Here is a 15,136-nt window from a genome sequence, read left to right as displayed (position 1 = left end):
TAGATGTCTTGAGTATATGAGCAGTGATTCCACAAGGAAGGTGGTGTGATGATCTCAGACAAGTGACAAAAAGCACGCAGGATGCTGGGGAGGGAGTTGGGATGAGAGCAGTGAGGTCTAAATTCTCTCAGCCTTTATTCTCTCAAACCAAAACTTTGAGGTTTTGTATTTTGGCCAAGGTCAATGGTAACATCCCCAGTGCCTTCCCGCCCCATTATGAAGAGGCTCTGAGAGATGATGACAAGAGATCCCGAGCTGCAGTTAGGGTTTGTAGTCCTGCCAAGGCCAGCGTCTGCTCCAAGGTCATGCCTAGCAGTCCCTCCAGCCCCTAGTGTGGTCTGAGGCAACTTCTTCCCTTTGTGTTCGACCAACACTCCCAATCTTTTTAAGTTGTGAGAGGCTAAGGTGGGGCTGGAAAGCTAATCATAACATACATCTTTGCATTCCTGTTCCTTCCTGGGAGGTCATTTTAAGTTGGCTGTGTGGTGGACTGGATGAGCCTGTGATAATGGTGAGCTGGGACCAAATCCCTAGATGGTGGACCTCAGAGTTGGGAGGCTGCAACTGAAATGAGAAGCTGCCCTGGACAGTTACCCTGAGATTGTGAGTCAACTGGGGAAAGAACGGAAGGTGTCCAGCACTCCTTCCCCAATGCAGGTGAACACAGTCCACAGACCAGCTGTTTGATGCCTATTATTGTCTCCTTTCTGATGGGATGTTGAGAAGTCACTGTGCTGGCATTCTGGGCCCTGAACGGAAGGAGCCCCAGCACACTCCAAACATGAGGGTATCTCGAGTGTAATCTAGTAGACCTCCTGAGAGGGGCTAGATTTTAGTGGTGGTGAAACACATGAGAATTGGGGTGTTTTGTCAGGAGGGCTTTGGGAGGCAGGGGAATTACTGGTCCTTGACACAAATTCTATAATGTTTTGAGTTGCATCCTGGTAAAATGCTTGCCTCTAAATTCAATAACATATTCTCTGATAGAGAAAATTTACTTAGGGTTACTTGTTTAAATGCTAAGTTATGTCTGATTCATTATGGCCCCATGGACAGTAGCCTGCCAGGCTCCTCTGTCCATGAAACTTTCCAAGCAAGAATACTGGAGTGGATTGCCAGTTCCTTCCCCAGGGGATCTTCACAACCTAGGGATTGAACTGGCATTTCCTGGTTGTCAGGTGAATTTTTTACCACTGAGCCACCGGGTAAGCCCTAGGGTTTCTTGCTAAGCAGCAGTTTGATTGACTTAGCTTTCTTTGTTTAGAAGACCACATGGTCTGTAGTTTCTCCTGGATAAAGAAAAATTCCCATAGATGAAGGTAGACATTCCCATAGATTTTCTTCTGGTATGAAAATAAGCATTATAAAACCTAAACATTGCCAGCTGCAGTGCCAGGTGCTTTACACAAGCTACATATGTTCCGATAATTCTGTAAGACAAGTCTTAACAAACTCACTTAGCAGACAAAGAACTTCTATTCTCCAGGCTGATAAAGTGACAAAACTGAGTGTAGAGCCTGGGCTGAATTGCTCTAGAGTCCATAATGTTTCACTCCTCCCAGTCTGAGGCTGACATTTTGTCGATTCATTTCTCTTCACACTGCCTGGCCGCTATCCCCCTCGCTATGGGGGATCCGAGAGCGCTCCTGTGGGGTCTGAGAGCAGTTATGGAAACCAGCAAGGTGAAAGTCTTGGAGTTTTTGCCAAGGTCAATGATAGTGTCCCCACTGCATTCCTGCCCCATTATGAGGCGACTTGGAGAGAGGAAGTAGAGAGCACTGGAGCCAGAGCTGCAGCCAGGGCTGGCACCTCTGCCTTGGACAGTGATGGCCTTTCTGTGGCCAGCGCCCACTCCATGGCCACATCCGGCCACTCACCCCTAGTGCGGTCTGAATCTGTTCTTCACTTTGTGATCACAAAAGCCTGTCAACCTGTGTTCCTGATAATGCATCAATAACTTTTTGACTTATCCTTTTCTTGTGGGGGGTGAGGCGGTAATTTTCAAGTGATTTTCCTTTCAGTAGAAAGTTTATTTAGAGTCAGAACATAAACTTATGAATGACATGGGTCACACACTTATTGCTCTTTATCAGATTTAGAAATAAGAATTCTGCTTTCTGAAATACAAACTGAAAAAATTTTAAATCATCTGTGTGACCCAGAGCAAGATTACATGGCATTGGAACAGGGGTATCCTTGGTAATGTGAAAAACCCCACACTAAGATAAGAAGAGAAAAAAATTAAAGTGGTTCAGTTGTGGATCTAGCTTACTGTATTCAGTCCCTCATTCCTAAATTTCAAAGATATATACCTTTTAAATTTAGAAACATATATTTAGGGTATACTAAAGTTATTAAAGAAAATGTGAGTTTATGAAGATGTAAATTGATGCAGCCACTATGGAGAACAGTATAGATGCTCATAAAAAAATTGAAAATAGAACTACCATGTGATCTGGCAACTCTACTCCTGGAAATTTAGCTGAAAGAAATGAAGCCAACACTTGGAAAAGATATCTGCACCCTCCGTGTTCGTTGAAACATTATTTACCATAACCAAATTATGAAAACAGCATAACTGTCCATTAATGGATGAACTGATAATGTCACACAGACACACACACACACACACACACACACACACACACACTCATCCTCACTCAGATATTATTTAGCCAATAAAAGAGAAAAAGGAAATCTGACCATTTGCAGTAACACAGATGCACCTTGAGGGCACTATGCTAAGTGGAATAAGTCAGACAAAGACAAATACTATATAGTCTCACTTATATGTGAAAATTTTTGAAAAATGAACTCACAGAGAATAGATTGGTGTTTGCCGCAAGTGGGGGTTGGAGGATGGATGAAATGGGTGTAAGTGGTCAAACAGCATAAACTTTCACAACTTTCATGTACAAAATAAAGAAGTCCTGGGGACATAATATACAGCATAGTGACTGTAGTTAATAATTCTTGTTAAGTTGCTAAGTGGTTTCCTACTCTGCAACCCCATGGATTGTAGCTCACCAGGCTCCTGTGTCTATGGAATTTTCCATGCAAGGATACTGGATTCAGTTGCCATGTCCTTCTCCAGGGGACCTTCCTGACCCAGGAATCAGACCCTCATCTCCTGCATCAACAGGCAGATTCTTTACTGCTGAGACACCAGAGAACTCCATAGTTAATGATACCGTATTGCATATGTGAAAGTTCCTGAGAAAATAGATTTTTTTTAAGTGAGGTATAGTTGATGTGGGCTTCCCTGGTGGCTCAGATGGCAAAGAATCTGCCTGCAAGGCAGGAGACCTGGCTTCAATCCCTGGGTCAGGAAGATCCCCTAGAGAAGGGACTGGTTACCCACTCCAGTATTCTTCCCTGGAGAATTCCATGGACAAAGGAGCCTGGCGGGCTACAGTCTATGTGGTCAACAAGAGTTGGACAAGACTGAGCAACTAATACTTTCACTTCATTTTCATAGTTGATGTACAATATTTTATAAATTACAGGTGAACAACAAAGTGATTCACAGTTTTTAAAGGTTATGTTCCATTTACAGTTATTATAAAATATTAGCTATATTCCCTTTGTTGTACAATATATCCTTGTTGCTTATTTTATACATATTAGTTTGCACCTCTTAATCTTCTGTCCCTGCCCTTCCCCTCCTGCTTGCCACTCCCCACTGGTAACCACTAGCTTGTTCTCTATATCTGTAAGTCTGCTTCATTTCCCTAGTCTGTTTTATTTTTAAAATTCTCCATGTCAGTGGCATCATACAACATTTGTCTTCCTCTAGCTCACTTATTTCATTAATACCATCTAACTATTTACTAATTAATAGCATAATACCCTCAAACTCCATACATGTTGTTGAAAAATGGCAAAAGTTCATCCTTTTTAATGACTAATATTCCACTATGCATGTATGTGTGTGCATGTGTCTGTGTGTGTATAGGTTGTATACATATAGATTACTTTTGTACCTTGGTAAATGTCAGTAATGCTGCTATGAACATTGGAGTGCATGGAATTTTTGAATTAGTGGATTTTTTTCATTTTAAACAGTAATTTAAAGTTTATTCAAGCTTTAATGCAGGTTATTCTAACTTTAAGTTAGCATCACATGGCATACTTCTGAGTCCATTCCTAAAAAATTCTGTTGTACTTATCTCTGTCTGTTTTATAGATCTCTGCGACCTCTGGCACTGGGGAGGGGGTCATCTGGGTTCGGATCACATAGCAGGGAACAAATGGATACCAGAACTTTAGAAATCATGAAAGCAAGAGACCACAGTGGTCTTAGAATATTGAACCAAGTGCTGCCATTAGTGTTCATGTCTGGATGATAAATTCTGTTGGAAATGCAACCTTAGGTAGTGTGAACGGGTAGTCTTTAGGGAAATGAATTGTCACGCAGAATACACTGCCTTGATATGGGCTGCCATTCTTTTTCATAATTGTGGTCTGCCAATGAAATGTGTCCTCCCCAATTGGACCTGCAGAGTTGGGCAGGTCACTGGCCACATCGCTAAGTTCCTTACTAATCCATTTCAGCGCCATAGTCTGTGCTTTTTGTCTGACTCCTCACGGTCTCAGTGTGTGCTCAAAGGTCCAGCCAAAACTCCTGATTATCTGGTGGCTGGCAAGGGCTCTCTCTTCATCTCACACTGGCTCTGCAGACACAGGTGCCTCTTAGTGAACAGGGAGGTTGGACTGGGGCGGGGTCACCTACGGAGAGTAGATGGGGGGAGGGGAGATGAGCAGTGGAGACCCTCAGACTCGGACAAGCGTCGAGTACCATCCAAATGGATGAAGGAGACCATCCAAATGAGTGGGCCATTTTTCTTTAAATATACACGCAGGAGTGGGATGGCTGGGTCATTTGCTAGTTCTCTTTTTAGATTTGGAGGAACCTCCTTACTGTTATCCATGGTGGCTGCACCAGTTGACATTCCCACCAACAGTATTGTCCACATGCTCACCGTTTGTTATTTCTGTTCCTTTTGAATGATAGCCCTTCTGATAGGTATAAGATAATACCTCATTGTGGTTTTAATTTGCATTCATATGATGATGATGATGTTGAACCTCTTTTCATGTGCCTCTCGGCCATTTGTTTCTCTTCTTTGGAAAAAAATGTCTATTTAAGTCTTCTGCCCATTTTTAAAATTCTTTTTTTAAACTGTTGAGTTATATAAGCTGTTAATATATTTTGGATATTAACCTTTATTGGTTATATCATTGGCAAATATGTTCTCCCATATAGTATGTCGTCTTTTCATTCTGTTGATGGTTTCCTATGCTGTGCAAAAGTTTTTACCTTTTATTTATTTATTTTTGCTTTTATTTTCCTAGATTTAGGAGACAGATCCAAAAAAATATTATTATGAATTATATCAAAGAGTGTCCCACTCTTTCATAGTGACTTCTAAGAGTTTCATGGTTTCCACTCATATTTAGGTCTCTAATCCATTTTCAGTTTATTTTTGAATATAGTGTTACAGAATGTACTAATCTTATTCTTTGACAGCAACATGTCATTTGAGTCAGTAATTAGAGTTTTCAGAAATTAACCCTGAAGATACATCCACAACCATATGAAAATACTTACATATCCATGAACATGTTAACAGAAGGAACAGGAGATAGATATATCTCCACAGAGTGGAGTACTATACAGCTATAAAAAAGAATGAGCATGATCTTTGTAAACTAATATGGAGTGCTTCCATGATAGATATATACAAAAGAATGTGGGAGTTTGGGGCTAATGTCAGTGATACTAAGTCCAGTGCCTCTGCATCCTGGTACGAAGAGGCTTTGAGAGCTGAAGAAGAGAGAGCCAGAGCCAGAGCTGCAGCCAGGGTTCCTATGGTGCCAGGGCCAGTGCACTTTCCCGAGCATGACCAAAGCTGCTCCCATCCCTAGTGACGTCTGAGAAGATACTTCACATTGCATTTCAAGAAAGCAGGCAGTCTTCCAACTAGCGGAGGGCCAAAGTGTTGCTCATGGAAACAGCATAAAATGTATTTGTGTTCCTATACAATATGCACAAATTGGAGGTTTTTCTTTTTTCTATTTTTAAATGTTGCTCCTTTTATTTAAAGATGTGTTTAGCTTCAGAGTCTAAGTATACTAATGCCACAGCTCCCACATGTACTGCAGATTATCAAGTTGAAAAGTAAGAATTTTTGTATTACATAGCACAGACTGAAATCCTTGGATCATTTCTTGTCATTCAGAACAAGACAACATGATACTGGAATATGGATTTTTTGTGTGTGTGAAAATGGAAATATTTCCACAGTGAAGTCTGTGTGATTATAAGATACAGAAAAAAACATCTTGAGAGGTATTCACTTCTTGGTTTGTTTTATTCCTTTTAGTCTTTCTTTGTAAAACTGAAGTGTATGTACCTGGATTGGCTTAGTTTATTTAAGAATGTGGGAGAAGTGAAATCCCAGTAAACTCGACTTCTTGCACACTTGCACTGTAATTCTTCAAATATCAATTTAGCATCTGTTGTTTGGAAGCTTCTGAGTATACTGGGGATGCTAAGAAAAATAAACCCAACCATTTCCTATAGAATTCTAGAATCTAAGAGAACAATTCATATAAAGTAGCTCGTGAACAAAGATCTAGGGGCCCAATAAAAGTGAGGTATAAGGAGGTGAAGGGATTGAGGGCTTTTCATGAGGAGTCTAGTGTAAATACACTGAGGCAAGGCACTTGGAGACTTTAGGACAATAAATGTCTGTGGGAGGTAATTTTAAGTTAGGCTACATGTTGAGCCCACCTGGGAGGCTGTAGAAACACTAAATAGAAGCCAGACCCTCAGATGGTGGGTCTCAAAGTTGAGAGACTTAAGCCTGGAATGGAAAACTACCCTGAAAAATTACTTTTCAATTATCAGGCTTCCCACACAGCTCAGTGGTCAAGAATCCACCTCCCAATGCAGGACATGTGGGTTCATTCCCTGGATCAGGAAGATCCGCTGGAGGAGGAAATGGCTACCCAATCCAGTAGTTTTGCCTGGAGAATCCCATGGACAGAGCAATCTGTTCAGTCCATGGGGTAGAAAAGGGTCAGACACGACTGAGTGACTAAACAGCAACATGAGTAAACCAGAGAGAAATCCCCCGTGGGGTAGGGCTGGAATGTGCCGTGTGCTCCTGTCCCAGTGCATGTGAACACAGTGCTCAACCTAGACGTTTCATGCTCATCAACTGCAAGGAGATTCTGTGAAATAAAAGTAATACTCGAATGAAACTGGAAACTCAGAAGCCAGTCGGCTGACACTCTTTGCTGTGAGTCATGGAGACAGAGCTCATGTTATTGAAAGGGCTTTCCATTCAGCGGTTTTGGCTGTGTTGATAATTCCACAAAGTGTATGAGATGAGTATATTTTAGGTGATGGTGAAATTGATGAACATAGGGGCTTATTTTATTTGGTTACTTATTTATTTGGCTGTGTTTGGTCTTATCTTTGCCATCCAGGATCCTCGAACTTCCTTGCAGCTTGAGAGTACTTTAGTTCCAGCATGAGGAATGTTTTAGTTGTGGCTTATAGGATATTTTTCTTGTGGTGTGTGGGATGGGGTCTAGTTCCCAGATCAGGGATGGAACCCAGTCCCACTGCATTTGGAGCACAGATTCTTAGCCACTTAGCTACGGGGCCACCTGGGCAAGTCTCTAGGAGTTGTTTAAATGAAAGAGCAGCTTGGAAGGAAGAAAGAGTTAGTCTAAGAACGAAATTCTAGATTATTTGAATTTCATTCAGTTAAAAAAACTACCCCCACACTCAAAATATGATTTAGTAGTGGAAATGAAAGATTCTTTCTAAACAGCATTTTGGACTGATTTGGTGTTCTATCTCCAAGAATGGCACAGATTCTCTGACATCTCCTGGATTTAAAACTTCATCAGGGTACGTGGTATCCTCTGGGAACAAAATAATCATAATCATAGTAGAAACAGATACTGTGTAAAGTCTCAGTGTGGTCCAGGCACCAAGCCAGGTGCTTTAGCTACATGCCACTAGCCCCTAGAAAAGCCACTTCACCTGAGGCTCCCAGAGTTTGGGGATGGACCCAAGTCCACACAACTGATAAGAGACAGAGCTGGGACAGGAGTGCTGGTCTGAACTTGTCCAGAGCACATACCCTTCCATTTGTCCCGTCCTGAGGTGCTCATGAGGCAGTTAATTCACTGTCTTCTAGCACTCCAAAATGTATCTTGAGTGATAAAAAGAAGGACTCTGTGACCAAAACACTGGGTTGGGATACATAGCCAAGGCAATACAAACACCAAAATAATAAAGAGGCATGAATAAAGGAGAGAAGGAGATGATGCTCAGCATCCACATGATCATCTGCATGTGCAAATTCAGACACCCTCAAGTGATCGAGGGCTTACAAGATTATCTGGCACTATCCTTCTATGTAGAAAGTAAACATTTTATTTTTTAATTAAAAATAGTTATTTTTTGGCTGCGCTGCATTCAGTTGTGACACTCGGAATCTTTGATGCCACATGCAGGCTCTTTAGCTGCAGCATGTGATGCTTTTTGTTGTGGCATGTGAACTTTTAGTTCTGGCATGTGTAATCCAGTTACCTGACCAGGGATCAAACCTAGGCCCTGTGCATTGGGAGTGCGGAGTCTTATCCACTGGACCAACAGGGAGGTGCCGAGACTAAATACTTCAGAACTACCCTAAATCTCGTGGCTCAGAAAGTAAAGAATCCATCTGCAATATGGGAGTCCTGGGTTCGATTCCTGAATTTGGTAAATCCCCTGGAGGAGGGTATGGCCAGACACTGCAGTATTCTTGCCTGGAGAATTCCCATGGACAGAAGAGCCCGGCGGGCTACAGTCCATGCGGTCAAAAAGAGTCAGACACAACTGAGCGACTTAGCAGACCCCCTAAATGTGGCTGAAGACAAGGAATATATCAGCTCTTTTTCTCTGACAGCATAACATCTGTCCTGAGTTCCTTGATTTGGGCTCCGTTTTCCTAATCTAACATCACTTTTGGGACCTAGTCCCCTTTTCTCCAAGATTTTCTAGAGGGTATCCACTCAATGTGTGTAGGAATATGCATTTCCCAGGAAGCCTTTAATCAAAGGACAGAAGCTGATATGGGAACATCCATGAAGGAGTGCTGAGGAGACAATCACCCCTGAATACAGGGGTCACCCAAAGACTAAGAAGAGGAATCTTAGATCAGTAGAAGGTGCAGTCCCTAGCTGTGGTAGATGTAGTGAGGATGCTGAGCAGGAGGAATCTGGAAGGACTCAAATTGCATCCGCACTGTCTGTTCTCAGAGGCCCTGATGGACTAGGATCACAAGAGGATCACCCTGACTTCCAACGTGGAATTCTCAGGAGACTAGGACCTTGATGTAAGACAAGAAGCTTCATAAAGTAGAGAGTGGAGTTACAGGATTTATCATGTGTCAATATGAGTTCCTGAAAGTGGACTCATGGTAGCATACACCATAAAAGGAGGCCCTGGAAAATATCTGATGCTGTGCTCCCCAAGAAGCTCTGGGGACAGATGACAGGTTGATTTCAGTCTGGCAAATCTCAGTGAGGTGAAATCTCTGTCTAATAGGATCAGCCTCCATTTCACAGAAGAATGGACCTGAGCCCAAGCAGGACCTCAGATGACAATGCTGACTGTTAGAGGGGACCGCTGGAGAAGGAGCCAAACAGAATTCTGTAAATTCTTAGCCCTGAGAGATGAGAAGAGCTACTTCTAAGTGGTCCCCTCATTCCACCTGTGTGATCTCGGGGAGGGCAGGGCCTCCTCTAGCAGGACTAGGCCCCAGATCTGCTGAGGGGGACGTCTTGACCATAACCGGACTTAAAGTGAGGACCATCAGTGCTAGTGAGAGGGTCTCCCCCAACAAGGGAGGCTCACAGAGTGGCGCCCCTCCTGACAAGCAGAGATGCTCAGAGCAGCGCCCTGACTCCTCCCACTAGGGACTCAGGGAGGCGAGGGCTTTGTTTGGCAGCTGGAGGACTTGGATTCATAGCTGGAGATGTCCCGGGCTCTAACACACTGCGCAAGGAGGACCCAGGGACGGATGAATATTGAGCTACAGGGGTTCCCGTAGCACCAGGCCCCTGCCGTCATCCCCGGGAGACCCCACGTAGGACCGTACGCATCTCCCATCCACTTCCGCTTCAAAGGCGAGGAGATTGACCGGGAGTCGTGGCGTCTCTTTGGTGGTGTTTCTGTGTCCAGGACTTGTCCAGAACCAAGGTGAGGACCGGAATGTAACTGAAGGGACTTTGCGAACCCACTATTAAAAAAAGTGACCCAGCCGCATCCCACCTCTGTTATCTGGCTCTTTCGAGTCCCTCGGAGCTATCGGCAGAATGCGGTCTAGCGTGTGTCAAGTGAAGGCGTTGGTCTGTGGGGGTAGGCCCAGATTCTACCCTCTAAGGAGCACTCGGTCCTAGATAATGGCCCTGAGGGCCAATTATCAGACTTTGAAACCGCATAGGGGCCACACTGAGGGGGCCCCCTGCACTCAGCTCTAGGAGGCCCCACGTGGAGCTGGCCGACAGTAGTGCCCCCTATCGTTTGCTGGAGGTGGGATCAGGGAGGTGTGACTCTTGCTCTAAAGGAATAAACCTAGTTCAACAAAGGGGCCTAGTCCCCAACACGATTGATGCTTGTGACGCTGAGTGAGAATGGGGGCTCCTCCCATAAGAAACGGAGTCGCAATCGGGCATTTTGACATGACACTTCCCAGATCATCTCAGGGAAGTGAGAGACCAGGTCAAAGTGGGGAGCGTCAGGCTGAGAAGGGAGAGTTTCGGGTTCCCTGGTGGGATGGTGAGAATCTCGGGTCTGTGGGGATCTTCCACACCACATCATTCAGACCACATCCTCCCTGTCATCATCCCTTTGAGACCTCAAGAATACATGGTGGTTCTCACTGCGGGCTAAAGGGGATGCAGCTCCCCTCAGACCACTCCACCCATGTCTGAGGGGCGTGGTCAGCAGACTGAGAAATCTTAGATCCTGTCATAAATCAAATGTAGGCCTTGGTTGCTTCTATGCCCTGGCTATTTTAAAGATGCTGCAACGAACTTTGGAAAATAAGTGTTTTTTAAGTTACTGTTTCCTCAGGGGATGTGCAAAGTAGTGGGATTGTTGGCTCATGTGGTAATTTTAGTCCTAATTTTTTATGCAGAGTGAATTAAGTCAGAAAGAGGAAAGCCAATATTGTATATTAACACATATACATGGCTTTCAGAAAGAGGGTACTGATGAACCTATTTGCAGGGCAGCAGTGGATTTGCAGACATAGAGAACAGATTCGTGGACACTGGGAGAAAGAGATGGAGGGACAGACTGAAAGAGTAACATTGAAAACACACACATTACCATATGTAAAATAGATAACCAGTGAGAATTAGTGGTATGACACAGAGAGCTCAAACCCGGTGCTCTGTGATAGCTTAGAGGAGTGGGATGCGCTGGGAGCTGGGAGGGAGTTTCAAGAGGGAGGGGAAATACAGTATACCTATGGCTGATTCATATTGATGTGTGGCTGAAACAAAAACAATACTGTAAAGCAATTATCCTCCAATTAATAGTAAATAAATTTAATTATGAAAAGAGAGAGAGAAGAAAAGAGAAGCAAAAAGATATTATAGACCTTGAATTGGGATCCTGTGTGGGAGCACAGGGACATCAACCTGCCTGTAATAGCACCTGTTCTTAGAAGACTGTGTTTGGTAAGATAAGGTCATCTTACTTCCTCCTGTTGGGACACAGGCTGATTGGCTTTTACTATCTCACAGGCATCAATTCAGGAGAAAGAGGAGCTTCTCTGCCAGGAGCCCAATTGAGGAACCTGAGTGAGTACTCGGTGCATTTATCCCATCCCTTGGATTTGAGCCCAGGAAATCTCAGGGAAGGGCTGTGAGGTTGAGCATCTACTTCACCACTTTATACCAAGTCTAGGGGAGGGGAAATGTCTAGTCTGAAGGTACAGCCACCAGTCAGCAAATGGAGAATGGTGCCCAATGTTTTAAGGAGCCAAGGTAAGGACCATGAATGGTGATCCCAGTGAACTCTGGGTGGAAAAAACCCTACTGAGCCCTCACCACTGGGTATCCCCTGAGAGGAAGGTGGCCTGAGATATCCCTTCACTTGGCTTCTGGATGATGTGGAGGTCTAAAGTTGTCTGCATCAGAGTAGCAGAGGGAAGGGTGCCCAGGCTCTGCCAAGGCTTGACATGGTAATACTAAAGATGAGCTGAGAGGACCGCAATGCTGGTAAATCCAAAGCAGGGCTGAGAGGATGCAGAGGGAAAATCGAAGGCCTCTGTTCCTCCTCTGTGTGATTCTTTGGGGACAGCTGAGCACAAAACAGGAGTCTTGTGGGTTCCTCGGGCAGTGTCCTCAAGGACACCTGCAGAGGCGGCCTTTGATAAAGTCAAGGTGGAATCTCCCCATTTTAAGTTGCTCACATCGCCTCATCCTCCATCCTCCAGGTGCACCAATCTCCTGTCCTTTGACCCAGACTCCTGCCTGTAGTTCCTGTCCACGGCGATCATGCCCCGTAGGCAGAAGAGTAAGGTCTGTGGTCATGAGAAACATCACCAGGCCCGGGCTGAGACCCAGGTCCTTCATGATCAAGCCACCACCTCTAGGGGAGAAGAGACCACCTCCTCCTCCCCTCCTGATTTAGAGAGTGCTCCCTCAAGCTCCTCAGCTGCTGGCACCCCAAAGGAGCCTCAGGGAGCCCAAGGCACCACCAGTGCTGCTGCAGGTGCTATACCCAAAAGATTTGGTGTCGTTGCTGCAACACGCTCAAGAGCTGATGTCTGTGATGCAGCACGCTCAAGAGCTGATGTCAGTGCTGCAGCACGCTCAAGAGCTGATGTCTGTGGTGCAGCACGCTCAAGAGCTGATGTCGGTGCTGCAGCACGCTCAAGAGTTGATGTCTGTGGTGCAGCACGCTCAAGAGCTGATGTCGGTGCTGCAGCACGCTCAAGAGCTGATGTCTGTGGTGCAGCACATGCAAGAGCTAGTGACGGTGCCGCAGCACGCTCAAGAGCTGGTGTCGGTGCCGAGGGCCATGGTCAGGGAGGTGGAAATTCCTCCCAGGCCTCAGCTGCTGCTGAGAGCTCTCACACAGATCCTCTGACCATGAAGGTGCAGGTGTTGGTGCAGAAGATGCTGTATAAGTATAAGGAGAGGGAGCTCATTAAGAGGTCAGAAATGCTGAAGGCAATCAATAAAAGGTACAGGGGGCAATTCCCTGAGATCCTCAGGAGAGCCTCTAAGCACATAGAGATCATGTTTGGCCTGGTCCTGAAGGAAGTCAGGCCCGACGGTCACTCCTATATCCTGGTGAGCAACCTAGATCTCAGTGACAGTGAGTCTATGAGAAGTGACCGGGGGCTGCCGAAGAATGGTCTTCTGATGCCTCTTCTGGGTGTCATCTACATGAATGGCCACCGCCTCTCTGAGGAGAAGATCTGGAAGATCCTGAATTTTCTGGGCATCTATGATGGAAGAAGGCACTTCATCTTTGGAGATACCAGGAAGTTCCTCACAGAAGATCTGGTGCGGGAAGAGTACGTGGAGTACCGCCAGGTGCCAGGCAGCGATCCCCCTCGCTATGAGTTCCTGTGGGGTCCGAGAGCACTCATGGAATCCAACAAGATGAAAGTCCTGGAGTTTTTGGCCAAGGTCAACGATACGGTCCCTGCTACCTTCCTGGAGCATTTTGAGGAGTCTTCCGGAGAGGTAGTAGAGAGCACCAGCGCCAGAGCTGTAGCCAGCGTTGGCACTTCTGCCTCGGGCAGGGCTGGCACGTCTGTCTGGGATACTGCAGGCATTTCTTTCTCGGTCTGGGATGGCCCTTCTGCTGCAGCCCAGGCTGAGCATCCTGCCTCAGCCATGCCTGGCATTTCTGCTGCAGCCAGTGCTGGCCCTTCTGTCTCGGCCAGTGCCCACGCTAGGGCCGCATCCAGCTGGTCATCTCGCCCCTAGTGTGGGCTGAAGGCCATTCTTCACTTTGTGGTCAGAAAAGCCTGTCATCAGCCTGTGTTCCTGTTGACTTGCCCCACCCCCCACCCCCACCCCCCCCAGTTTTCAGTTCCTTCTTTTTTCAACAGAAAGCGTCTTTAGGTTGATGATACAAGTATTTGAATAACATGGGTCACACACACTTTGCTGTTTGTCAAATTTATGAGTAGGAATTTTGGTTTTGGAAATGCATATTGGAAATCCTCAAATCCTTTTTGTGATCCCAGATGAGAATAACATCACTTTAGGATAAGAATAGCCTTAGAAATGTGAAAGACACCACACTAATAGAAGCTCAGAACATAGATACATAGAGAGAGAGCTGAAAGTTCTTCAATTTTTGGTTTGCTGTACTCTCTGTTATAGTCTCCTATTTTGTAAATGTATAAGATATATCCTTGGATCTGCTTATGGTTTTCAAGAATGTTTGAGAATATAAATTATAGCAAATGATTTATTTGTGGCTCTTCTTTTACACAAACATTAATTGAGCATCTGCTTCAAAGAAATCTTTCAGGCCTGTACTGGCGCTGTTTGGTCAAAGAACCTCCCAGTCTGCCCATTCAATTATAGTTTCCAGGGAAGCTGTTATTCTACAGAAGAGGCTGAGATACTCTATTTCAAGAAGAACAAGAAAGAAGCAGGGTAAAGAGGGAGTGGAGAGAATATATTACTTTGGTTTCATTGCTAAGCAGAATTTTGGCTGATTGGGGAGGTGCGGTCATTTTTATTTTTCTTTCAGTTAGAACGCTGCATAGTTTCTGACATCTGATAGATGCAAAAAGAGAAACCCAGCTGATGTAATATGTGAGGTCAAGATAATCATAATAACTGAATTGCCTCTAATTTCTCAATAGAGACAGGTGCTGTGTTAGATGCTTTCCATAAATACATATATTCCACCAGCCTGACATGGCAGGGTTTATAAAACTCACTTCAGAGTGGAGAGCCCGAGGCTCATAGAGTTAGAGTTTGGTTTTGTGCCAAAATACTTAAGGCTGGTCAGTGACAGAGCTGGGACTAGACTCCTGCCCTAAACTACTGTAGCATACATACTATTCTTCCCCGACCCTGAGAC

At 44.9% G+C, this 15,136-nt stretch overlaps 1 protein-coding gene and 1 pseudogene across 2 annotated transcripts; one reads left to right on the top strand and one right to left on the bottom strand.

Annotated features, from left to right (window-relative positions):
* Window positions 1-4,119: 4,119 nt before the first annotated feature.
* On the bottom strand, window positions 4,120-4,560 carry LOC122689752 (annotated as a pseudogene).
* A 5,582-nt stretch (window positions 4,561-10,142) lies between these two features.
* Window positions 10,143-14,511, top strand: LOC122689946 (melanoma-associated antigen B1-like). Of its 2 annotated transcripts, XM_043896794.1 has the most exons (4): window positions 10,143-10,267; window positions 11,821-11,877; window positions 12,516-13,042; window positions 13,073-14,511. In XM_043896794.1, the coding sequence occupies exons 3-4, from the start codon at window positions 12,577-12,579 to the stop codon at window positions 14,020-14,022; spliced, it is 1,416 nt and encodes a 471-aa protein (XP_043752729.1). In that variant the 5' UTR covers window positions 10,143-10,267; window positions 11,821-11,877; window positions 12,516-12,576; the 3' UTR covers window positions 14,023-14,511. The 2 variants fall into 2 exon arrangements, with proteins under 2 accessions (XP_043752729.1, XP_043752727.1); XM_043896792.1 differs by having other exon boundaries at window positions 12,516-14,511.
* The last annotated feature ends 625 nt before the right edge of the window (window positions 14,512-15,136 follow it).

Source organism: Cervus elaphus, chromosome X (assembly GCF_910594005.1).
Source record: "Cervus elaphus chromosome X, mCerEla1.1, whole genome shotgun sequence".
Taxonomy (NCBI): domain Eukaryota; kingdom Metazoa; phylum Chordata; class Mammalia; order Artiodactyla; family Cervidae; genus Cervus; species Cervus elaphus.
The sequence above is the reverse complement of the archived record's forward strand: the minus strand, read 5'-3'. Positions and strand labels throughout refer to the sequence as shown.